The sequence below is a fragment of the Hippoglossus stenolepis genome, chromosome 12, assembly GCF_022539355.2.
Source record: "Hippoglossus stenolepis isolate QCI-W04-F060 chromosome 12, HSTE1.2, whole genome shotgun sequence".
NCBI classification, from domain to species: domain Eukaryota; kingdom Metazoa; phylum Chordata; class Actinopteri; order Pleuronectiformes; family Pleuronectidae; genus Hippoglossus; species Hippoglossus stenolepis.
In genome coordinates, this window is record NC_061494.1 from 18,612,259 (window position 1) to 18,636,754 (window position 24,496).

At 42.7% G+C, this 24,496-nt stretch overlaps 2 protein-coding genes across 3 annotated transcripts; both read left to right on the top strand.

Annotated features, from left to right (window-relative positions):
- Positions 1-214: 214 nt before the first annotated feature.
- si:ch73-52p7.1 (uncharacterized protein LOC100321084 homolog) lies at positions 215-7,111 on the top strand. Of its 2 annotated transcripts, none has more exons than XM_035173633.2 (3): positions 215-806; positions 1,063-1,157; positions 4,540-7,111. In XM_035173633.2, the coding sequence occupies exon 3, from the start codon at positions 4,612-4,614 to the stop codon at positions 5,419-5,421; it is 810 nt and encodes a 269-aa protein (XP_035029524.1). In that variant the 5' UTR covers positions 215-806; positions 1,063-1,157; positions 4,540-4,611; the 3' UTR covers positions 5,422-7,111. The 2 variants fall into 2 exon arrangements, with proteins under 2 accessions (XP_035029524.1, XP_035029521.1); XM_035173630.2 differs by having other exon boundaries at positions 1,092-1,157.
- Positions 7,112-23,171: 16,060 nt separating this feature from the next.
- olig3 (oligodendrocyte transcription factor 3) lies at positions 23,172-24,279 on the top strand. Its single transcript, XM_035172940.2, has one exon. It carries the CDS (start codon positions 23,400-23,402, stop codon positions 24,252-24,254), a length of 855 nt encoding a protein of 284 aa, XP_035028831.2. The 5' UTR covers positions 23,172-23,399; the 3' UTR covers positions 24,255-24,279.
- The last annotated feature ends 217 nt before the right edge of the window (positions 24,280-24,496 follow it).

Consider the following 24,496-nt stretch of genomic DNA (forward strand, 5'->3'; position numbering starts at 1 on the left):
AAGGTGCTGCATTACTGCCTCCTGCTGGAGGGACCTAACTCCTACAGTGTCCTAAACATAATAATAATAATAATAATAATAATAATAATAATAATAATAATAATAATAATAATAATAATAATAATATTAATATCAATAAGAAGAAGAAAAAGAAAATTATTATTATTATTATTATTATTATTATTATTATTATTATTATTATTATTCAGGGGAGTCCTGCTAGCCTATACACTCAGATAATAACTTTTGCATGAGTATCATATTTATAATAATGATAATTACTATTATTATTATTATTATTACTATTGTTGTTGTTGTTGTTGTTAAATAGAAAATGAGAAAACTGGTAGATCAATTATAAAAACATTTTTTAATCCTGTTACTCTGCTAAATATATCTTCCATAGATTAATCTACAGAATGTGTTTATATATATTTTTTACCAAAATCCAAATAATCTCATGGCTGTGTTGTGGCCATGAACAGGAAACACACATTGTATTGCACAATAATAGGAAGTGGTCCTCGATAGGTGTCATAATTTTCAAATAGAACTTAAATCAAACAGATTATCTGTGGCATCCTGACTGTTTCTGGTCTTTTCTGTTTAGAACTGTGTTTTCTGTTTGTATATATCATCCGAGGCTTTAAATCAGAGCGTATCACAGACTGTGACTCTACGGCTTCCTCTGTGGGATACTTCCTCCATCCTGACGTCAGCTGGATGTGATGTGGGATTGTTTTTCCTCCCCATCCCAGTCTCAGTCTGACGCATTCAGAAGATCAGCTCTTCAGCAGCGGCCTGAGGTGAGTTCCACAAACTGGGAATCTTACTAACACCGAGCACCACTGAGTTTTACCGTAACAGCTCATATGTTTGTGTCCTGTAGTTAACTCTTATTGACAGAAAGCCAGGTCTGGTGCTTGTGCTCATATTACATTTCATAGCCGGTGCGTTCCTGAGTCTGTGTTATGCAATAGAAACGTTCTCACAAATCTGTTCAGATGAAAAACAGGACGATGTGTCACAGTCAACGACTTGAACTGCTCCTGATGCCGGCAGTTCGGCTGACGGATTCTTTCTCTCTGTAGGATGTCCTGTGTGCTGTCCTTGGCCTCGGACGAGTTTTCTCCTGAAACTACATGAGACGAGAAGTGGTGAGTGCTTTAAATTCCCTGGAATTTCCGACTCTAGAGTTTTAACGAGGCAAACTTCACCCATGACCCACAAAAACTATTCTGTAGCATAGCTGAGGGTTGAGTCACTTGAAGGCCAAGTGTGTGATTCACAGCAAGACCAGATATGTGGTCAGACACTCCTTCATTTTTATGTTTCTGAGTGGAAAGTCCGAACGTTTTCACAGAGAGAGAGAGAGAGATGCTTCTGTCCCGAAAGACTGCGACTCACATTTCTGGACATAAGCAGAGGTGGAGTGAGCCGTTCCGGGGCCAGAGAGGAAAAACAAACCGAGGAAACCGAGGAACACTGAACCCGGACGCTCACTCTTTCTGTCCATCTTCACACATTTCCCTGAAGCTGGACTGGGGAAAGAATGCGTGACAGTAATACTAGAATTTAATCTGTCAAAAGAACCTGTTCAGCACAGAGATGCACTAACAACATGATCCTTTTAATAAAAGTAACAACACCAGAGTGTAAAAAATAGTCCTGCATTAAAGTACTAAAACTTTTATTATTCAGTGAGGACAATTTAACATGAAGGTACAGTATATTCAATTTTACCTAATTTAAATGCCGGTGGGAGGTTTAGTGTATTCTTACTTGTCATGTAATATTCTATTTTTTCAATAATCATCCCCTTGGATCCATTAAGTCTTGTTTTTTGATGATATTTTGTGTTATCAATCTTAATCTGAAACTCGTAACTAAAGTTATCAAAGAAAAAAGTGGAGATTAAATGTAACACTTCAGAGAATGTAAACTGTCAACTCAAGTTGTACAAGTAGCTTACAAATATCTCAAAATTGTACTTGTACACAATTTTCATTTTCAGAATCTTGTATTAGAAACGAAACCAAAATATGAATTGTTAATTCTCCTTTTCTCTTTATGCTGCTCGAATACATTTGCTTCATGTCTTCCCCTCTAAAGGAAACTTCTGCTGTGTCTCTGTACAGTCGAGTGTTTGAGGATAAGCTCATTAGCTCTGGGTAGCGTGACTGAATATGGAGAGAAAACAATATTTTCATGTAAAAAGGGAATAGCTCAACATGTGGGAAAAACTTTTCCAACTGAGACTGGGAGGAAATCACCACTATACCACATATCGCTCTGCTATTATAAAGCTCCAAGGAGCAGGAGTGTTTCTGAAGTGAAACATGCTGCTTCGCGTGCAGCACAATCCACTTATCTGCAGATATTGGAACACAAATTTCAACTATTCAAACAATATCTCTGGAAATCGTCCATGTGGCCCATTAGAAAAAACAAACCAGCAAAGTGTTACAATATGGTTTCCCCAGTAACTGATAGATCTTACTGTAAACACACATCTTTAAAAACAAGTCACAAAGATACAGTTTATTTTCTGTAAAATGCTCAATCATTAAAGACGAAGCTGCAACATGAGCCGTTGATTTTTAGCAAACAATAATAAAACTGCAGTAATATTTGTATTTGTTGGGGACTCTTATTTACAGATAGTATAAGATAATATTGAAGAAATTTGTTGAGCTGTGGCTCAGTTAGGTTTAGTGATGGAGGATCGATGGCAGAAACAATACTTGTAATCGTAAGTGATTCATTGATTTTTTGTTTTTTCACAGAATTTATTCACTTCTTTTAATTAATAGTTTAATTAATGAGTGGTTCATCTAGCATTTCTCCAAACGCTAACTTGTGTGAGAAGAAAGAAAGCAACACACAGAAGGGAGAAGAACCCTGAAGGATCCTTGAACCTCTTGGGGTCACTGGGAGGTCAGAAAGTACAATTTTAAGTCGGATGTTCAGCCAAACATTGTTCAAAGCCACAAGATTCTAGCACAGATTCCGAAGATACAAAAATAAATCAGCGTGTAATCATGCACAAGACGTACGTTTCCATTTCATGGAGAGCAATGAAATCCACTTCATTCATTCAAATATTTTACCCGGTGTTAACAGAGTATGAAATTCGGACTTTAAACCAAAATAAGAGGGAAAAAGAGACGCCGAACATTCTGTAGATGATTATTCACGTCTGTTACATGTGAGTCAAGACTAAAGGGAAGAATGTGGCGGCGGCGTCTTGACTTCAGAAACAGACACAGAGTCGAGTTTCTGCTCTGATATTATGGCCAAACCAGAAAATCTACCCTTGACCTTTGTTGAGAGCCAAGATTGGAAAACAATGTTTTTCTTTGGAATCTCAAATGAATCACTTATAATTTTCTAAATATGTGTGTGTATCTGTGTGTGTGTATCTGCGCGTGTGTGTGTGTGTGTGTGTGTAGGGGGATTCAATGTGGGCTTGCAGTGGAAATCAGTGTAGAGCAGGAAGAACACACCCATCACATCTCTTCTCTTCACGTCGTGGTTAGAAAGCACTTAATGTGTGAGAGACACACAGGAGAGCGCCCTCACTCACATTTCACCCCAACATCCAACAGCAACAGTCTCCTGAGTGAAAGCTGACCTGAACTCAGAGAGCGCTGCTTTTCACTTGCATGACCCCGACTGTTTTGTTTTCATACAGTTATTTCACCCCCGTTATGCTGGATTTAAAGCGGCGGCTGGACTTTTACCACAAAAATGTCAGGAATATTATTAGATGTCAAGCGAGCGATGGGCGACGACACGCAGGAAAGATGGAACGAATTCACAGCCGCTCCCTCGGGGGCCCAGGGAAAGGTTGCTGCTGTAAATCGTGTGGTGAATAACATGTAGCTGAGACGGGGTGATGAAAAGTGTGTGTCCAAAAGAGAGAATTACAACAGTCACTCCTGGAATCCAGTGAACTGAGGCGGAGGAGAAATTCACATCCATAATTTAAAGGGGAAACATCACTTATTGTGCACATAAAGTCTTTTTACAGGCTGTGGGCAGAATCACTGTATATTTATATGTAAAAAAAGACTGTAAATCCATTCATGGCTCTGCAGGAAGCTGTAAAAAAGACATCAGACCTGGATCAGACTCTTGTTCCCCGCAAACATTGTTTTGTATTTGAGTTTGACGTGTGATTAGACTCCACTTCTGCAGAGATTAAACAATAGGTTTGGAGAAATTGCTCCTGACTCCAGAATCCCAACAGTTTTTTCCAGTTTTGAAGTTTCAGATCACGGCATCACTGCCAAGGATCATGTGATTCTCATGCTCGTAAATGTGGGACAACATCTAATACGTGGGTGTAAACTCAGTTTTGAAATAACAGACAGTGACAGTGCAGGTGTACGTCCAAAATAAAAGATTCAACCTTTCAAAACCCAAGTTTGATTTCACCAGTGACGAGGTTTCCAAAACCCAATCTTCAGTAAAATGCAGTGCGGTGAAAGTTTAGGTGTTTGACAGCTCTGTGTTTGATTCTTTACTTTTCTCCAGGCTCAGGTTTACACAGCACCCTTCATGAGCACCAGTCAACATGCGGCCTGAGCCTCTCCTCCTGCAGCAGTGATGGCAGCCCTCAGCCCTCCTGCTCCTCTCCTCTGTGTGCTGCTGTGTGTGTCTCTGGCCCTGCAGCGCTCCGACCTGCGTCTGGCTTACGTGACCCACAACAGCTTCTTCTACTACTCCTGCAGCCAGGACCCGCAGCCCTGCAGCGTCTCCTCGCTGACTGACTGCAGATGCAAGGACATCCAGCTCTCCACGCTGCACCACCCGCAGTCCCACTCCTCTCCTGTTTTCCGGATGAGACGTTTGACCGTCTGGTTCACGTCGCCATCGAACACGGCACGTCTGCTCAACAACTCGGAGGTGAGGCACCTGACTCTGATCCACTGTGGTGCCGGGGGATCCGGTGGGATGTCCCCTGCTCCCCTGGAGGGACATTTCGCTGTGCAGCATCTGGAGAGGCTGACGGTGGTGAACCTGCAGCAGCTTCACCACCTTCCAGATGCAAACAGAGCCACAAGCACAGACTCGAACAGTGACACAGACGGAGACAACAGTGCTTATCTGGACTCAAATAGATACAACCGGGACAGAGACACGTTCCTGGACCTGATCGCAGACATGAGGAGAGATTCCCTGGATATGTCCACACCCCAGATCCAGGACATCTTCCTGGGCAGGGAGCTGGGAGCAGCGTATCATGAACAGGCCAGACTGGGGATCGTCCACAGCTCCGTGCTGGAGTGGGGGGCAGTGGTCAAAGCCTACACGGTCCAGACGCACATAGACAGTGACGGTGAGCTGCCATTCCCTGACCTCCACCTGCCCAAATTACCAGCGGCATCCGTCATATACGTCAGCTTCGTGTACTGACACCAGGCCTCTGTCTGGGAGGTGCTGCTGGGAACAACCAGCAGGAAGAAGAGATTGTTACAGACCAGGAATCAAGAGCTGTCCTCGTTTACATAACATTTTAAAATTCTGTCCACACTTCAGATTTACAATTCAAAAATGATTAATTTAATCCTCTTAAAATCGGAAGTAAAGCTGGAAAATATAGAAATCTGTGCCATAAAACTTTGTGAGAGAGAAAACAAAGTGACACCAGCTGAAACTGTTTTTCAAATCATCCTTTTATTTAGTTTAAAAGTTGTTTCCTGGTAAAATTCCCAGAACAGAAATTGAGATTTGTTTTTCTTCTTCCGAAAGCTTTAATCATAGTTTTTCCTGAGTGAGAAATGTGCACAGCTGTTTATCAGCATGTAAGAACAAACCATGTCAACTAATGAGAGAGCCTCTGAGGGACGGGAACAGTCTGCCAGCCTCCTCCAGCTGGAGGGTCCTTTGTTTCCAAATGATGTTTACACTGAATTGATGGAACAATCCCCAAAACAAGTGTTTACCAGTCGAGCATTTGTCCTTTTTATTCCCTTGTTTTTCCCTCTGCAAAGTGAGCGTCGTGTCCCCAAAACAAGACTCTGATCCAGTTGCAGAATTCACACTGAATATAAGGTCAGAGGGATTTTTTTCTGCCTGCGGGAATTAAATCTTCTTATTTGAAGATTAATACAATCTGAACTGTTTATCCTAAACCCTCCCGTAGGAGAAATAATGAGACTTGATGAATCCAAGAGAAATTATTCTTCAGCTTTCATCAAGTTTGAATTTGGTCACTGAGACAAATGATATATATTGTGCATGTTATTGTGCCTCAAGTTTTCTTTTGGATCTTAATTCTTACTCAAGAATCTCATTATTTGAGACAAATACAGTTTAGTGGACGAACACAGGAATAGGAGCATTTAAGATTTTAGATGTGAGTTAAGAGGACGGCTATTTCTCTTGAGCTACATTTAAGAAATATGAGAAAATAGTCTAAATCTCAAATTGATCTTATATTGGGCTCAGTTATGTGTAGGTACGACCCTAAAACGATAATAGGTATAAATAATGGATGGATTTATTACAATGAGCTGAACGTTATACTGTGAAATACAGTAATAACTCAAGAATAAGATTAGTTTCAAACATGAGGGTAAAAGATTCATTTAAAAATGTAAAACCGTCAGTGATGCTCAGTTTTCACTCTAACACTGATCAACAGCGATAAACAGAGGGAATAACTTGAAATCCTCAGTGTGATCAAAGATGGATGGAGGTCATTTGGACATCGGTGCATCATGACCCTGACCTCTGACCTTTGACCTCTGGGCCCCTGTCATAAATGTTTCCTCTTTATACAAATGTTATTCTAAAGAAACCTGTCACTCGTGTTGCGTTTGAACATTGAACCACACGGTGGCAGCAGATACATCCAAATCAAAGCGAATGACTCAAACTGAGGCGAAGGAGACTGAGGTATTTTTCTGTCATGTTTTTAAAGTGATCTACATTCTACAAACTTCTACATACATGACACTCAGCACTTTAAAAGCGTGTGAGGAATGTGTTTTAACGACAGAGGTACATTGTTGAGTGTGACCTGGTATTTATTTGTGTAAAAGAAAATATATTAGTGTCATTGGCTGCACTTGTTTTAAACAGAAATAAATGATTTACTGACCTTTATGTCTCCTGGATTTTATAATATTGTCAGAACTTGATTTGTCAAATGGATCAGACACATACAACATGAATGAATAAAGAATTAAAAAAATTGTGGCAAAAAGATCCTTAATATTTTTGAAAGCAACATTTTTAATAACCTTTATACCTTGGACGCATAATCCAGGTCAGTCTGATGGTGGAGGCTAATTTGGCCATTTTAATATTTATATTTGTACTTTATTGTCTTTTCAATGGATATATCATCAGGATGGAGGATATTAATCAGGTTAAAACCACATGTATCTAAGATTGTAATCCATCAATGACTAGGCTCCAGTTGGATGCGAGCAGCCCTTTTTACGCACGTTTTACGCACGATGAGTGTGCGCTGACACCTGCTGCAAAGAGCCGCTTATTTGCATGATAAACGTGTCGTTTTCACGCACTGTGAATACAAACTGATGCCGCCTGTTGATCCCGCACCTGAGAGGGTCAGGGCCCGCTCACCGGGGATGACACCCGGAGACATCCCCGGGTTGTGCGGCCAGGCCGGGAGGGTTTGGACCCATCTAAAGGTTGATGAGAAGAACCGTGACCTGCTCATTTGAAGACAAACTCCCTCCAGTGCGAATAAATCAGTGACATGTCCAGTGCAGATATTGAGCGTAAAGAGGTGGAGGGTTGAAGTGGATTGATTTCAGGTGGTCTCTCCTCCATGTGGCTCGGTCACCACGCGGCCGCCGTCTCCTCACCGGCAGTTACGCACTAAAGCATTTTTATAATCAGACGTTATTGTTCGCCGCCTCCTTGTGGGAGATGCGCCCGTGTTCATTTTTTAAAAGGGCAAATCAGCCATAATTCAGTTTATAAACTGCGGCGCGCGGGGGAGAACTGCCGGGATGAATATTCATTAGAGTCCGCCCGAACTGCCACGCTCGTGATTCATTAGGCATATGTAAATATCACTCACTTTAATTGCCCCTAAACTGACTCAACATAATGTTGTCATTAGCAAATTATTACTTATTTGTGATACTAATGGTACGGTATGGCGCACAGTGCTGCAGCGCCACATATATGATTGCAATTACAGCTCTTTTTATTCACAGGGTGGCTGCATGATAGATCTGCAGTGTGTGTGTGTGTCTCTGTGTGTGTGTGTGTGTGTTGAGTCCAGGCTTACATAAACAATTTAGTGTGTTTTACTTTGTCTATTTACTGGAAATTATCTGTATGTGTGTGAGTGTGTGAGTGTGCGTGTGTGTTATAATTCCACAGGTTTAATAAAGCTAAGTATTTTATTACTATGTTGTACTTTTAGATACTGCATACTGGCTTTAATTGATGTTTTACTTTTTAAGTATTGTTCCTTATAGGTGTTTGTGTCTCCTAATCTGATTTGAACACTTTTACTTAGTCATGTGTTTTTATGATATATATTTGTAAGGTGTCCGTTGTGAAATAGGATTATTGTTCTTACTATTAATTCTAGAGATTTACTTTATTATAGAAATGCAGTTGAACTTTTGCCACAAGAAACACTAACCATCCTGCTGGATAAACAAAATAAAAAGTAGCATCATTTTATATATTTTCATATATAATTGTGTGTAAAACTAAGACAGCCAATCAAAGTACTTCACTCTACGCACAACTGTCCATTAATGACTTCTAATCACTGTCTGTATTTAAATTATTCACACACTGATGTTCAGATGAAGTCTTTTGAAAGTGCAGTTCAATTAATTTTAACTGGAACCTGCAGTAAAAACAACTCTCGTGAATTAAAGTGACGAACGTTTTAAATGTGCAAAGAAATTTGTTTGGATCGTTTTGTATTTACAGTTCAATTCGTACTTTATCCTAAAAGTTTTAAGTAGTGATTAAGTAGAAAACATATGGACAAAAAATAAAATCCAGAGTTTATTTCCCCCTATATGAATTAAGTATTTCATTCTGATATTGCTGATCTGAATTAGTCATGTTTAAATATTTATCTTTAAGGATGAAGAAATTCCTGAGTTCCATGTTAAAATAAAGAAACTCTCCAGGGATTAATTATAATTGTGTGGATTTACAGACACGAGATTTATTTATAAGAACGTTTAGCTTCAGAAATCCAAGCCCTGCATCAGATTCCTGACATTTACCTAAATCCTCCGGCTCTAAACTCCTTCATGACTCACACTGAAACCAGAGTCTCATTTTTCAAAGTAAGCTATTGTTCTTTCCTTTTCTGTTTTTTCCCCAAATCCCTCCCCTGCTCGTCTCAGGCTGCACAACACGACTCGGGTGTTGGAGTTGTTTTATAGAGGCAGCAGCAGTTTGAAACAACAACCATGACAGAACAGGCCCACAAAACAGAGGGAGAGAAAGAAGGGGCGGCAGAGACAAATAATGGTTTGTGTGTGTGTGTGTGTGTGTGTGTGTGTGTGCGCATCTGTGAGAGAGAGAGTGTGAGGGAGCTAATAAAGTAACGTGATGGATGATCTCCTTTCTCCCAGAGGGACCAGCACCATGTAAATTGGCCCACACAATGCATTATGGATAAGGCAGTTGAGATTATAGCTTGTTAATGTGTCCTCCCTCTCCCCCCCCCCCCCTCTCTGCATCTTTTCTCTCGCTCTCTCTCTCTCTCTCTCCATCCCTCTGCTTCGGCTCAGGCGGTGACATGGTCACCTCATTGTCGGGGCGCATGGGTCTTTTAGGTGCAGATGGAGAGGGAGAGGAGCAGTCGCCTGCTGCAGTGATCTGCCAGGTTTAGTGTGTGTGTGTGTCTGTGTGTGTGTGTGTACTCATCTTCCTCAGATTGTGGGGATAAAATGTTGGCCACACACTCACACTACAGGACTCAGCTTCCATTTGGGGACAAAAGTTTGGTTTTATCTACAGTCATGTCATCAGGGTAAAAGTGTAAGTCAGCATCGTCTTAGTGAGAGAAATCGGTGTGTGTGCGTGTGTGTGTAGTTGTACTTATAAATGTGTGAGGACCATTTTGAGCATAGAACTTACGGAGTGAGGACATTTTTGGAAAGTGAGGACATTTTGGCCAGTCCTCACTTTTTCGAAGAATGGTTTGAGGGTTAAGACTTGGTTTTAAGATTAGGGTTATTGTTAGGCATTTAGTCGTGATGGTTAAGGTTAGGGTAAGGAAGGGGCTGGCAATTGCATTATGGCAATGAGTGTCCTCACTCAGATAGAATCTGTGTGTGCGGGGACCTAAATCTGTTTACCCGCTCATATTATGGTGACATGTCTTCCTTGTGGAGACAAAAACCATGTCCCCTTAAAGTAAATCAATACATTTTTAAGTGAAGGCCTGTATCCAGGTTAGGTCAGGGTTAGGGTTGACTGAGTGCCACGGGGCAAACAGGGACGGGTTAGGGTCAGACAAGTTGGTTAAGGTTAGAGTAGGTCTCCAGGAAATCAATGCAAGTCACTGTAATGTCCTCTGAAGTCATGTTTCGGGTTAGAACCAGGTGAAGGGTTAAGTGAAGAGTTGGGGTTTGGGTTTTTGTTCTAAAGGTTAAAGTTAGGATAAAGGGTGACCTCACAAAGCTAGAAATATCAGCATGTGTGTGTGTGTGTATATGTGTGACACAGAGCCAGGCAGCCGGCAGAGACGGTCCGTCGGCAGGGGCCAGGGCTGTGGACATATGTCTCCTCCCTCCCTCAACCACCCGACACCCCCTCCGTCAGTCTTCCTAAGAGGATGCCAACCCCCCCGCCCCGCAAACCTCCCTCCCTCCACCTTGCAGGCCTTTCCAGGGACCTGTCGGGCCATCTGTTGCAGCGGGACCAGAGGAGCTGGTGTAGAGGCAATGCTACTGCAGCATGGCTATGTGGCTGTCCTGGTGTGTGTGTGCGAGGGAGACAGAGCTTTAGTGGCGATGGAGCATGTGTTGGTTGCAGGGAGTGTGTCCCTGGGCAGAAGATCCCTCTCAACAAAGCTGAACTTTGTATTTCGGGGGATTTTCAACATTTCAGTTTGGTCGTGATGCCGTTAAAAACAAGTCTTTGCCATGAAAACTGCTCCTTATTTCTTTTATTCACTTAATGCTGAATTTACAAGCAACTAGAGGTGGACTCAGAGAGCAGATACCTCCCCCGAGGCCCAACAGTCCCCTTTGATATCAAATTTAAATTCACAAGATTCAGAATTAAGAGGTGAAATGCTGTGGAAAATGACGTAATGTAAAACGTGTGGAATATGAACTCATCTGGCGAACATCGTTAGGTCCTTTTAGTCGTTTAATAAAAAAAGAGTCCAAGGGCCTCGAGGAAAATGGCCGAATGATCCCAGCGAGAGCTCGACACCTGCACACACTCAGCTCACCAGAACAGCTGCTGTGACACACTGGGATGTCTGCTCTGCATTTTAGAGACCTGCTCAGTGAGACCTCAGTTATCCACAGCAGACAGGAACATGCTAATCTTGCCATTAATCAGATCCTGTCCATTCGCAGACCTTTGGATTGTTGATTGCTTTATTTAGAAATAAGATAAATTGATCAAGAACTCAGACGCAATCATTTATTTTTCTGTAAAAGGTTAGTTTCACTGTAGCTCTCAGCAGATAAATCAACAATACCCATCTCTTAAATATGCATGTAATCTTGCTAACAAACAAACCAACAAACAAACAGACAGGGACCTCCTTTGTGTTGGTAGTTATTATTTTAATCACTGATTTATCTGTGAGTAATTTTCCGTCCGTGAAATTTTCATCACCTTTTCTGAACCTGAATCAATGTCTTCAAACTGTTTCCTTTGACCAAGTGTGTAAAATCCAAAGAAATTCAATTCACTTCGATGAAAAAGAGCAGAGGAATCAACATGTATCAGCAACTTGATTAATTTTCTGTCAGTTGACCAATAAATGAATCAGCTAATTGTTGACGTCAGAGTAGAGTCTCATTGTAATAACGAGGGTTTCACTCATGTTCCCAGCTACTTACATTCTATTCGGGCAATCTAATGTGTGTGTGTGTGTGTGTGTGTGTGTGTGTGTGTGTGTGTGTGTGTGTGTGTGTGTGTGTGTGTGTGTGTGTGTGTGTGTGTGTGTGTGTGTGTGTGTGTGTGTGTGTGTGTGTGTGTGTGTGTGTGCTCGGACCCTCCGCCGCTGTGTGCGTGGGTGGTTGCCTCCACCCATTACAACGGGTCATCTCTCCCTCATGGAGAGTTTTCACGGCTGTGGAGCGGATTAGCAGGGAGACAGTCGGGGCGAGAGCAGGAGAGAGAGGAGGAGAGATTACCGGGCAGGGAGGAAGGAGGGAGGAGAGAATGACAAAAAGAGAGCATTAGCATCTACACTCCAGCATTTGTTGGTGGTGTGTAGCTGACACTCATCCGGAGTGCGCGGGTGTACAGTGACTACAAATGAAGGAACAAGTGAAGGCGGGCATCTCACGAGTGGCCTGTTAACAGAGGCCTGAGGAGACGAGGTCTCAGGGACAGAGAGGACGATGTTGGGTCAAAGGGAGACAACACCAACACAGTTATAATTACACATGAACCTGAGAAACACAATAGAGAATACGAATGTTTTCTAATCTTTTCTAAACTTCTAGTTAACTCTGCACAATCTCGACTAAAACCTGTGAATTATGTTCTTTTATAACAACTATCGACCATGTTCAGTTTGACTCAAGGTCCAAAACTAAAGGGAAACAGTAAGTTTTATCATACTTTTATCATAATACCAATTTTTAGCTTTTTAAACTTTAAATTTTTATTGGTGACTTTTTAATTCAACAACCAAAATTAAGCTACAGTTGACTTATTTGCTGAGTTGAGAACTTAATTATCCATATTGCTGAATTTTTGGTTGTTTGCTGGTTGGTTAATTGGTTGGTTATTTGTATGGTTGGTTGGTTGATTGTTTGGTTGGTTGGTTGGTTGGTTGGTTAGTTGGTTGGTTATTGGTTGGTTGATTGGTTGTTGATTGGTTGATTGGTTGATTGGTTTGGTTGGTTGATTGGTTTGATTGGTTGGTTTGTTGATTGGTTGATTGGTTGATTGGTTGATTGGTTTGGTTGGTTGATTGGTTTGGTTGGTTGGTTTGTTGATTGGTTGATTGGTTGATTGGTTGGTTGGTTGATTGGTTTGGTTGGTTGGTTTGTTGATTGGTTGATTGGTTGATTGGTTGATTGGTGATGTCGGCTGGTCGGCTTTTGTTTTGTGCCATTGTAGAAATGATGATGTTACAGTATCACACTGAACTGTTGTTGCTGTGTTGAAGTTTCAGTGAATTAACCCATTGTCACATTGTTTTCTTCATCGCAGAGTACGTTGTCTTTGTAACTTGTTGTTTTAGTTGCACGAGTTATTGTGTTCATTATATAAAGTCAACATTCAGTGGTGTCTTCCTCTAAAGTCAAACACCTGTCAACCTCCCACATCACACACTGTAAACAAACAGGTGATAAAAGCAAGTGTCTCAAAGTGTCATTGTGTTTCATCTCGTATTCATAACGTATTACTGCTACAACGGTCGGAGACGGTGTAACGAGAATTTACGACTTTCTTTATGAATCGTTTACTTCACAGTTTAGTGGCTTTGTGAATGGAGCCTGAAGGTGATTAAGACTTTAAGTGAACCAAACATTAAACCAGACAAACTTTCTCATTTACAATTAGAGTTTGAACTATGGTCTTAACTGCTGCCTCTCTCGCCCCCGCTCTCGCTCTCTCTCTCTCACGCACACACACACACACACACACAAACAAGAAGCACCGGCCGCCAGTTGGTCTTAAAGAGGCAAATTCCTCTGCAGCGTTTTCTCGACATCGTAAAGCGTCTGCCGTTAAAGCAATGTTTTTTCAATCCGTCTGCTCTCCCTGACACTTCCAGATAATGTTGGCGTTCGGTTGATTTGGGGGAATTTGCACGCCATATGCTGCTGTGTCAAACACCTACGTTTAAGCAGGCTCTGGCTCTGCATTCCCTAATAGCAGCATCATTGGCGCTTGTTTATCTAATGCGCCTGTTAATGTTATTTATTGTGAGTTTGCCCGCTACCCAGTTCCTCCATGCATGCTAAGGAGACAGACATAAGATATGCAAATGCTAACGTCGGCCCAACTTCACGGCAGTAAAACAAAGCATTTGCATTTGATGTAGCACATAATAAACCGGTTATTAGCATTTTAAATGCGTCAAACAAACTTGAAAAATGTGGCCTGTGCTGGTGTGGTGTTTTATATTGCTGCATGCAGAGCAAAAACACACACATACACGCGCCACACGTGCCATCACACACGTACAGGAGAGTGTGCACGAGCAGACACATAAATATGAAGCTGCTGCACACGGAAGCAAACTGATGTCACAAGGCCCAGAGTCACTGGACAGATGATGTGTTTGATGAAGTTGTTTCCTCACTCACTCCGTCTCTTTCTCTCTCTCTCGCACGCCCATAAACCTTCTCTCAGAGCATTGGAATATGCAGATGATTCATTTCCGCGACGATCAATCCTTCCAGCCGCAGAGACAAAGCTCTGGTTTCAGCTTTGAGAAGAAGAATGTGAGTTAACAGTAACTGCGCTGCTGTCTCTGTGCCACAGGGCCTGGACGACCACATTGTTAAAAGGCGAGTATGTGAGTGCAGGGAAGAAATGAATCGACACAACAATGACAGAGACAAACATGAACTTTACAAGCATCGCAATAATGGTAAGTATGGGTTTCAGTGAGTTCCATGAGACGTTTTCAGACATGAACCCTGGAGCTTGTGTGTTTCACATATGAAGAACACAGCAGGACGTGGTCCAGGTCAGACGTGTTCACAACAACAGGAACATTTCCCCGAACATTCAGGGGAGGGGGTGGCGCCTGGGTAGATCAGCAGGAGACAGGACATGATGTCCGACCAAGTCTATTACCATCCCTGCAATTTGTTTGAGGATCTCAGCATCGGAATTTATCGCTAAATGTTTAAAATTTTGTTGTCTTTTCACATTTTTGTCTTCTACGTGTATGGCACTTGAGATATTCATCCTGAGATATTTGTATTCTTCCGGTTTCTGGTCCGTCGGATGTTAGATTCATCAACACTCACCCACTTGCGCTAAACATTTCCTGTTGTATTCACACGTGGGCTCATTTTCTCACACATTTTCTGAATATGTTACCAGGGGACTGTCAGGAAAAGCTCAGGAAAACATCCACAGCAAGTGACTGAAACATTTTTGTTGTCATGAATAGCCCTTCTGGAAAATTTCAGGAAAATGTCAGTAGTTTGTATGAAGACAGACTTATTGATGGTTCCACCAGATGTTTATCTAAATGCATCATCTTCCTAATGTTAGTGTGATTAATTCGATTGAATTGTTTTCTTATGTTGATTTTAAAGTTTGTAAAAAATTGCACTGTATTTGAATAGAAATGTACTTTACAATGCCTGGTTCTGTTCTCCTCTCTTCTCTTCTCTCCTCTCCTCTTCTCCTCTCTTCTCTTCTCTTCTCTTCTCCTCTCTTCTCCTCTCTTTCTCCCTCTCTCTCTTCTCTTCTCTCCTCTTCTCTTCTCTTCTCTTCTCTTCTCTTCTCTTCTCTCTCAGGAGGAGAGCTGCCTGAATTGGTTTTCATTAGCACTTAATGATGTGATAATCTCTCTAACAGGCCTCATTCTCTGCAGCCTCACATGCACTAATGAAGTGTTTGTGTACTTTTCTGTGTGTGTCTGCAGTTCCACATTCTTACAGTGATACTGGTTTGTATGAGGGTGCTGTGGATGTGCATGGTTACAACCCAGAGTGTGTGATTATCGTGTTACATTGAGATTTAGATGGATTGACACTTGTCAGTGACACACACACACACACACACACACACACACACACACACACACACACACACACACACACACACACACAAGCGTGCATGTGCCAGACCTGAACCAAACGTACACCTAACCCCTCACACACCCTCACCCCACCCCACCACACCAGCCTAAATCCGACATGTTAATCTCTCTCCCTCGCTCCCTCTTTCTCTCAAACACACAAACATACTTGCTTTCATTCGCCGCTTGCAGAGACCCCGGCTTCATTTTCTGGGCATGTGCACCCATTGCGAGGGGGAGAAGCGGACACAAAGTGACACAGGGAGCAGAATGGGGAGGCGAGTCTGGAGCTGCGGCCTGAAAGGAGGCGATGGGAGGTGTCCGATTGTCCTGCGCTGAAAGGGACAGTTAAAAGGAGAACCTTGTTGCAAAAGCTGGTGGGCCGGGCTGGAGGCTGGTTAAGTGCTGGTGGTGTGTGTAACTGTGTGTGTGTCTGTGTGTGTGTGTCTTTGTGTGCCTGTGTGAGTCTAATGAGGAGGAGGAGGAGGATGACTGATGACCGAGGTGAAGATGATCCTGGATGTGATGATTATAAAGGTTAAAGCGAAAGTATGATCATGAGAAGTTTGATGTGGCTCTCAGATCTGTCTGTTAAATGTAAAAATGCACCCAGCAGTCATTTAGCTTAGCTTAGCATAAAACAGGAAATAGGGAACAAAATCTTCCAACTTCAAAAATCATAATCCAGTTTCTATTTACACTTATTGTCTCTCCTTAAGTTAAAAGTAACTACTTACTATTACTAAGAAATGTGTGTGTGGGAATACCTGAAAGAGATTATTGGCCTCGGCCAAAGAGGACAGCAAGTAGATCTCCATGTCGCGAGAAGACCAATAATGGCGCTTGACACTGACTCTAACAAGCTGCATCCACGGATCAAGAAGCAGCTTCTGCCGCTGGACAAACATATTTCTGCCTTTATTGATGGGACGGCGTGTGAAATAGGGAGAGAGAGAGAGAGAGAGAGAGAGAGAGAGAGAGAGAGAGAGAGAGAGAGAGAGAGAGAGAGCAGGGAAGACAAGGCTCCATATATTCATACTTATTCATCTAACTTAAAGCAAATTACCTCCCACAATAAGTTGAACCTTTGCTTGAAACTTAGAATTTTCAATTTATTAAATAAGTGCATTACATGGTTTTAGCTAAAGTGATGTTTTGGTGTGAGATCTGACCCTAAATATTGATTTGAGATCGCTTGCATTCATAAAAACAAGAATTCAAAATAAATTGAGATTTTTCCCACGTCAGTAAATTTCCCTCTTCTCAGAAAAACAATCAGGAGATTCGCACCTTGTGCATCGGGATGAAAAATGCACGACAGAAAACTTCATTGCTTCTGTTTGATAGAACTCATCATCAACATGCTCCAGAAAGCTTTGAGCTGCCAAATTTGAATGTGATTGTGTTCAGACAGAGAGAAATGAGAACATGAAGGTATGTTTCTTCATTACTGAAATGTTAATTTGACTTGTTTTGGGCTAATTAACGCCAATGTCTTACAAGAATAAAACAGCCCCACAAATATTAATTAGGACCTCAATATTCATGTTGGCGGAGATGGCTGTGGGGTCTGTAATTAACGAGCTTTTAATCGTTTGATCGTCTCCTTAATTAAAGGCTTGCTGTAATTTGAAGGTTTGTTTACTTTTCTCAAAACAAGAATGAGAAAGACAGAAATCTTATTGATATAGAATCCACACAAAGTCAAATAAGAAGGAAAAAATCAGGCTTTTTAAAAGTTACAAAAAATGTCTGAGAGGTGCAGCGAATCGTTTACTTTTCAAATGTTTCACTTATCTTAAAAAGAGAAATCTCGGAAATACTTTTGCTGGAGGCCAGAGGGTTTTTACTCGACTTCCATCTGCCGTTTGAATGCGTCAGTCTTTTTCAAAACCTCTTTTTTGTGAAACTTCAAACTGCAGCTTGATGATGTATTTGATGCTGAAATAAAAGGAAACTTTCTGGATTTTACTCTTTCAGTGTAATAAAAAACTAAACTCACATTAATATTTCATGTAGTCCCAAAAATGAAGAGGATTTTATTTTTTTAGTATTCAAAAAAGTTAATACTGTACACATTTGAACTTTAACATCAAGTAGACACATTAAAAACCCATTTTCCATAATTTCAAAATCATTGACATTATCTGACCTTCCTGCCAGTCACCCGAGAAAATAACTCATGTCCAGATGAACCTGTGTGAGAAGACAAAAAGATGTTGTCGGCAGAATTCACTATGAGCAAGTTGGCGCATTGATGACACTTCTATTATGCGACAAATGCAAAAGTGGAAAAACTAAAAAGAAAACAGGATGTAAAAGAGGAACCATACATGAAGAAGACTCTGAAGAAGACGTCCACTTGGAAAGATGATGAGATTTGAGAGGTTTTGGTTATATGGGCGGACGCTGGTGCTGATGTGCTGCAAACAAAACCATGTCGGCAGCGATGTTACGTATCACTAAAGCTTTAGACGTCACCATAAACACTTTACCTCAGTGTAGTTCACACCAATAACCGGGTTTGATGAAGTCTGAACATCATGAGACAAGTTCATAATATAAATTGTGTTTTGGCCTTAACATACCTTTTCTCTGTCTGCTTCACATATACATGGACTGAATCTAATCTTATTTTCCGCAGATTCCACACGCCAATCATTTCCACCAGTTTGCCTGAAGGCAACAGATAATGTTGTTTACACTTTAATGGCTTCGGGCTGTGACCTTGACCTTGACCTTGACCTTGTGTCTCCCTGTGAGTGTCTATTGTCTCCTGTCAAGCATCGTGCTCCTTTCAGCTCAGAGTCGTTCGGCCGACACTGTCTGTGTCAGTGATAGTGGGACAGACGCTGCAGCCGACTACTGTCATCACATGCTGCTCCAGGGACGCCTCCATTCACTGTTTACTGCCCCGAGATCATTAGAGGGGATCTGGTGACCCGGCCCACCCAGGAGAGAGACCCAGAGAGGGGACTCTGATTTAAATCTTAGTATGGATGATTTTAAATCCTGTTATTCTGTAATCCGGACTGAGAGAAAAAATTCAAATAAGATTGCTTAGAAACTTTCCAGAGTATAATATCAACAATTAACAAAAGCCTACAATACCAGAGCACAAGGGAAATCACATCTTGGCCAAACAAGTCAGAGAGTGTGTTGCTGGCCTCAGCGCTGAAGTGTCAGGAGCACAGCAGCATCGTAAAAGAGCAGAGTAACTTCTGCAGGTACATGATTACCTGTTGTCCACTGTGGTCAACACACAGACTGATGTTACTCCACTCCTGAATGTTTGTCTGCTGCTAAGACGTGTTGGAAATCAGCTGCCTGCTGCGGCCAAAGAACAACACTGAAAACACAAAACTCACCATGGAGCTCAGTGAAGCTGTAGATCCAGGAGAACATTGAATTAAAAAATGTGATTAAATTATATGAGTAACTTTAATTCTTTACAACAATTTGAAATTACACACTGTTTGATTTGGACTCTGAAGATTCGGGGTGTGTGCAAGTTGAGTGCGAATTTTAGGAGTTAGTCCGGTTCCTCGTTGGCCCCTGGGTGAACTTTTTATGATGCAATTATCTGGGACAGGGGATTTTATGGGCAATCGTGCATCAATATTAAGTCTTAATATCTGATTCACTAAAATTAAGAAGCTGAAACTCAACAAGTCTCCAAGTTATAGTTTAGTTCACTTGGTGATGTGATAACAAACTAATGTAACTAAAGACCTTGTTTCCCAAACAACCCTTCGCTCAAGAAAATCTCCATTTCCCTGTATAACCAAGCATAAAGCAAATTCACAGTGTTTAGCCTGGACCAATCGGCGCTCAGAGCGTATACCTCCACCAATCCCACACACGATCGCCTAAAGATCTTATGGTAGAAATATAAAAGAAAAAAGGAAGTGGTCTGATAAATGATTTATTTGTCATAAAAACATAATTAAAGAAATAGAAAAAAGGATTCCTGAAAAATATTAAATCAAAATGTAGGCACCATTCCTCCAGCAAGTTTGGTGCAAATCAGTCTAGTTTTTGAGTAACACTGCAAACAAATGAACCATTAAACAAGAAATATTAACGTCCTTGTCAGAATAAATCTTGCTCAAATACTAGTCTCTAGAGACTAAAAGTATGTGTTTGAGAGTTATTTAAAATAATAAGGACCAAATCATCCAATAACGATAATTCAATGACAATTATTTCAGCACCAATGGGAGTTGTTTTGACCTGATGTTACAATACTGTATATTACTGCTGGATCATTTACCCAAACCAAAAATGTGTTTATTTTGACCCTTTGTTGGAAACAACAAGCTCAAGTTTCACCTTAACACTGTCTCGAATTCCTTGTTGTACAAAACAAATGTGCATATCAATCACTGGATCAATTCCCTGTGATTTTTTAGTGTGTAACTGTTCTTTTGCTGCCCAGAAAAAAGAAAAGGATCTGAGAGGGCTACTTAAGATAAAGAAGAGGTGGTGGCAAGAGAAGAAGCAAGCGGAGCCAGAAACTGGAGAGAAGAAGGGTTAGAGAGGCAGAGAGCGAGAGAGCAGGAGAGAGGGTGAGAGATAAAAAAAGATACGAACAGAGGAATGAAAGGAGAGCGGAGAGCTTACGCAGTGAAAAGAGCACATTAGGGGCGACCTGCTGCGACAGTAGTGTGGGGAACGGTGAATAACTGCCTCCATTTAGACCAGTGTCCTGGTGGTGTGAAGCTAGGGGCCTCCGATGGACACACACACACACACACACACACACACACACACACACACACACACACACACACACACACACACACACACACACACACACACACACACACACACACACACACACACGCTGAAAAACACCAAAATACATAAATAAAGCAAAAGAAATCACACACACAAATGCACATTTTGATGCCTGACACACACTCATGCTCTCACACACACACACACACACACACACACTTACTCATGCTCTCACACACACACCTCCTCTGAGCTCTCCTCTGTCCCTCTCATTCACACATTTCTCCACATTGGCCGGATTAGGAACACTTTCTCTTGGGTGTGCGAGGCTGCCCCGCGCACAAAGAAACACTTGGGGACAGGATTAGTAGGCTTACAGCGGATTCACATATGTCCAGTTCAAGCAATTGGTATTCAAAGCTTTACACTTTCAAATGCCACCAAGAGAGAGCAAAGCCGACCAGCGCTTTTCTTTGCATTGGCAGCACCTTTATGAGAAGGGCTCTTTTGCTGAGCCAACAATGAGGCCGTGAATACACATTTTTACTGTTCTACCAGGGGGATCTCATTGGAGGAGGATAGAGCACCGAGCAGAGTCTGAGACAGACTTTATTATCCAGGTTTGAAGTGCTGGCTGGCTGGACGGCTGGATGGAGAGCTGGGTGGGTGGGTGGGTGTACCCGACGGACGGGTGGAGCGACGGACAGACAGATGGATGGATGGAGGGATGCCGAGGTGGTGGTCAAAGGAGGAGTGCTTCAGCTACTTCCACATGTTATTGTTGGAGGCCCGTTCCTCCACTCCACCTCCACAAAACAGATCTGGAGTAGACTCTTCAGAGTGGAGAGAGCGCTCTCAGCAGCTCAATATACACAATACTGACTCAATTTAGTGTCTCAACTTATAGAGGCCGGACTGTTTGACTAAATCATCAATAAAATATGTTTTTATAATGAATAAATGTTTCTGAATTCATGCCAATATTTATAAATCTATCCACTGTATCATTTTGAAAATACAGCATATAGGTCTACTTTAATTTTTATAGTTTACAATTATCTAGAAATGGCCTCTTGACAGTAGAGTTTTTTGAATTGTATATATATATATATATATATATATATATATGTGTGTGTTTGTCAATTTTTTATCAAGGCATCATTACAATTTAGGTGTTATTAATCTTAATTCTAAGGTATAACAATTATAATAACAATAATAATAATAATATATAATAATAATAATAATAGTAATAACATATTCCTACTTTATTTTATACTAATAAAAGTGTTCGAAAAATTATAAAACATAAGATTTTTTTTTATAATAATCAGAATCATAATAATAATCATAATCCCCTCAGTATCAAGTGATGGGAAGTTCTACGAGGGTCCAGACATGAGGTATCTGGGAAAACTCTGACTCCCACACGCTGCCATATGGCCAGCAGAGTGCCGAGTGCCGGCGCGGGCATGGTACCTCTGTCCCAGCGGAGGCCCTGAGCCCCCGCTGCAGCAGGAGCCGCTGAATGGGAAAGTAATTTCCCTTCATTCCTCCTCATCCCCTCAGGCAACCACCGGCCGAACCGCCTCTGGTGACAGGCTGGACCGTCCGATACAAAGAGCTGCAGATCAATATGTTTTCTACATGTGCGAGCAGAACAAGTTCCAAATTAAAAATCTTGGTTTTTATAATTGATTCTGTGCGTAAAATTCGCAGTGCGCATGCAGGTCACCAAAACGCACAACATGGAGTTTTTGGGTATTGCTTCTGCAAAATGAAAAACGGCGACAACTTGTACGAGACAAATTCTTCTCCCAAGAAGACCAGAAGAGAAGAGGAGAAGAAGAGAAGAGAAGAGAAGAGAAGAGAAGAGAAGAGAAGAGAAGAGAAGAGAAGAGAAAAGAGGCTGTTGAAGTTGCATAGTGGTGCATTCGATAATCTGTATGCATGGGAAATCAGAACATGGTATAATAATTGATTTTGTGCGTAAAAGTTGCAGTGCGCACGCAGGTCACAAAACCTCTCAGCAGACGAGACAGATTTCGCTTGATTCTGAAATGAAATAGAAAACTGTAGGAGGCTAACAAACATTAATATTTGTACAACGTGTGGGAATTTTAGAAAATTGAGATAAACGAAGGGATCTGGGGGGAAAATGACAAGTTTGTCCAAGGAAGAGGAAGAAGAGGAGAGAAGAGGAGAGGAGAGGAGAGAAGAGGAGAGAAGAGAAGAGGAAGAAGAGGAGAGAAGAGAGGAGGAGAGAAGAGAGGAGAAGATGAGAAGATGAGAAGCTGTGCCCCCCGACAGGGTCCTGACAATGGCAGTGAATGGTTGCGCACCGCAGTCACCGGGACAGTCAAAGCACACCGCCCCCTTTCTCGCGGGCACGTCATCCTCCTAACTAGGCGTTATGAATAGGAAAGGCGCTTTTGTCCGGCCGCACGTATAAATAGCCTCTATCAGTATCCTCCTCACCGCAGAGATACAGACGCACAGAGGGAGAGAGAGAGACGCAGAGAAGTTGTCTCTCCTGCGATACCACGGACAGAAGCGTGGCACCGACGGGATACAGACCACACCAGGTGACCAGAAGACCCCAGAAAGAGAGAGAGAGTGAAAGGAGAGAGTGAAAGTGGAAGAGAGAGGGAGAGAGAGGGAGAGAGAGGGAGGAAGCCAGCAGCGACCTCCTACCCAACAACCTCGGAAGAGAACCCATAAAATGAATTCAGACTCCAGCCCCAGCAGCAGAGCCTCTTCCCCGGACATGGACCGCATGTTTCTCAGAGAACTCCACCCACTACACCACCTTCACCACCACCACGTCGGCTCCTCAGTGTCCTCCTCCACGCAGAAGATTTCCGAGCACCTGCGCTCCGGAGACCCCAACTCAGTGTCCGTGGAGAGCAGCAGCAGCAGTAGCAGCAGCAGCAGCAGCAGCAGCAACAAGTACAAGCTGAAGAAACCAGTCAGCGAGGAGGAGATGTTCGAGCTGCGACTCAAGATCAACGGCCGGGAGCGCAAGCGCATGCACGACCTCAACCTGGCCATGGACGGCCTGCGGGAGGTGATGCCCTACGCGCACGGGCCCTCGGTGCGGAAGTTGTCCAAGATCGCCACGCTGCTTCTCGCCAGGAACTACATCCTGATGCTCAACAGCTCCCTGGACGAGATGAAGCGGCTGGTGGGGGAGATTTACGGCGGGCAGCACTCGGCCTTCCACTGCGGCACCGGGCCCGGTGGACACTCCGGGGGCCCGGCCGCTGCAGCCGCTGCCGCCGCCGCCGCCGCCGCCGCGCACCATGTGCACCCTCTCCTCGGGGGCGCGCTGTCTTCCTCCGCGTCTTCCTCCCTGTCGGGCGGGCTCCCGGGGCTCACGTCCATCCGCGCGCCACACGCCCTGATGAAGGGCGCCCCGGCTGCGCCCCAGGCCCTGCAGCTGGGCCCCGGCTTCCAGCACTGGGCCGGGCTGCCGTGTCCCTGCACCATCTGCCAGGTGCCCCCTCCCACACACATCCCCATCACCTCCACCGGCCTCACGAGACTCACGGGGGAGGGAAAGGACGGGATGAAATGATGCGGGGTGTGTGACGCACAGACTGCTGGTGTTTGTAAATAGAGAACCAGGGCATGATGGGGTTTGGCCCCACTGCTGCATGCTGTTGTGTAAAGTCTGTTTTCTTGTTTGGCGTATGAGAAAGAATGTTATTTTCTACCTTGTAACAAGGACCCATGTAAAGACTGATGGTTTTGCCAGTTTAAGGTAAAAAGAAAAAGTTCTGTGTCATGCAACGAGCGGCCACGACCCTCCTGTGTTTG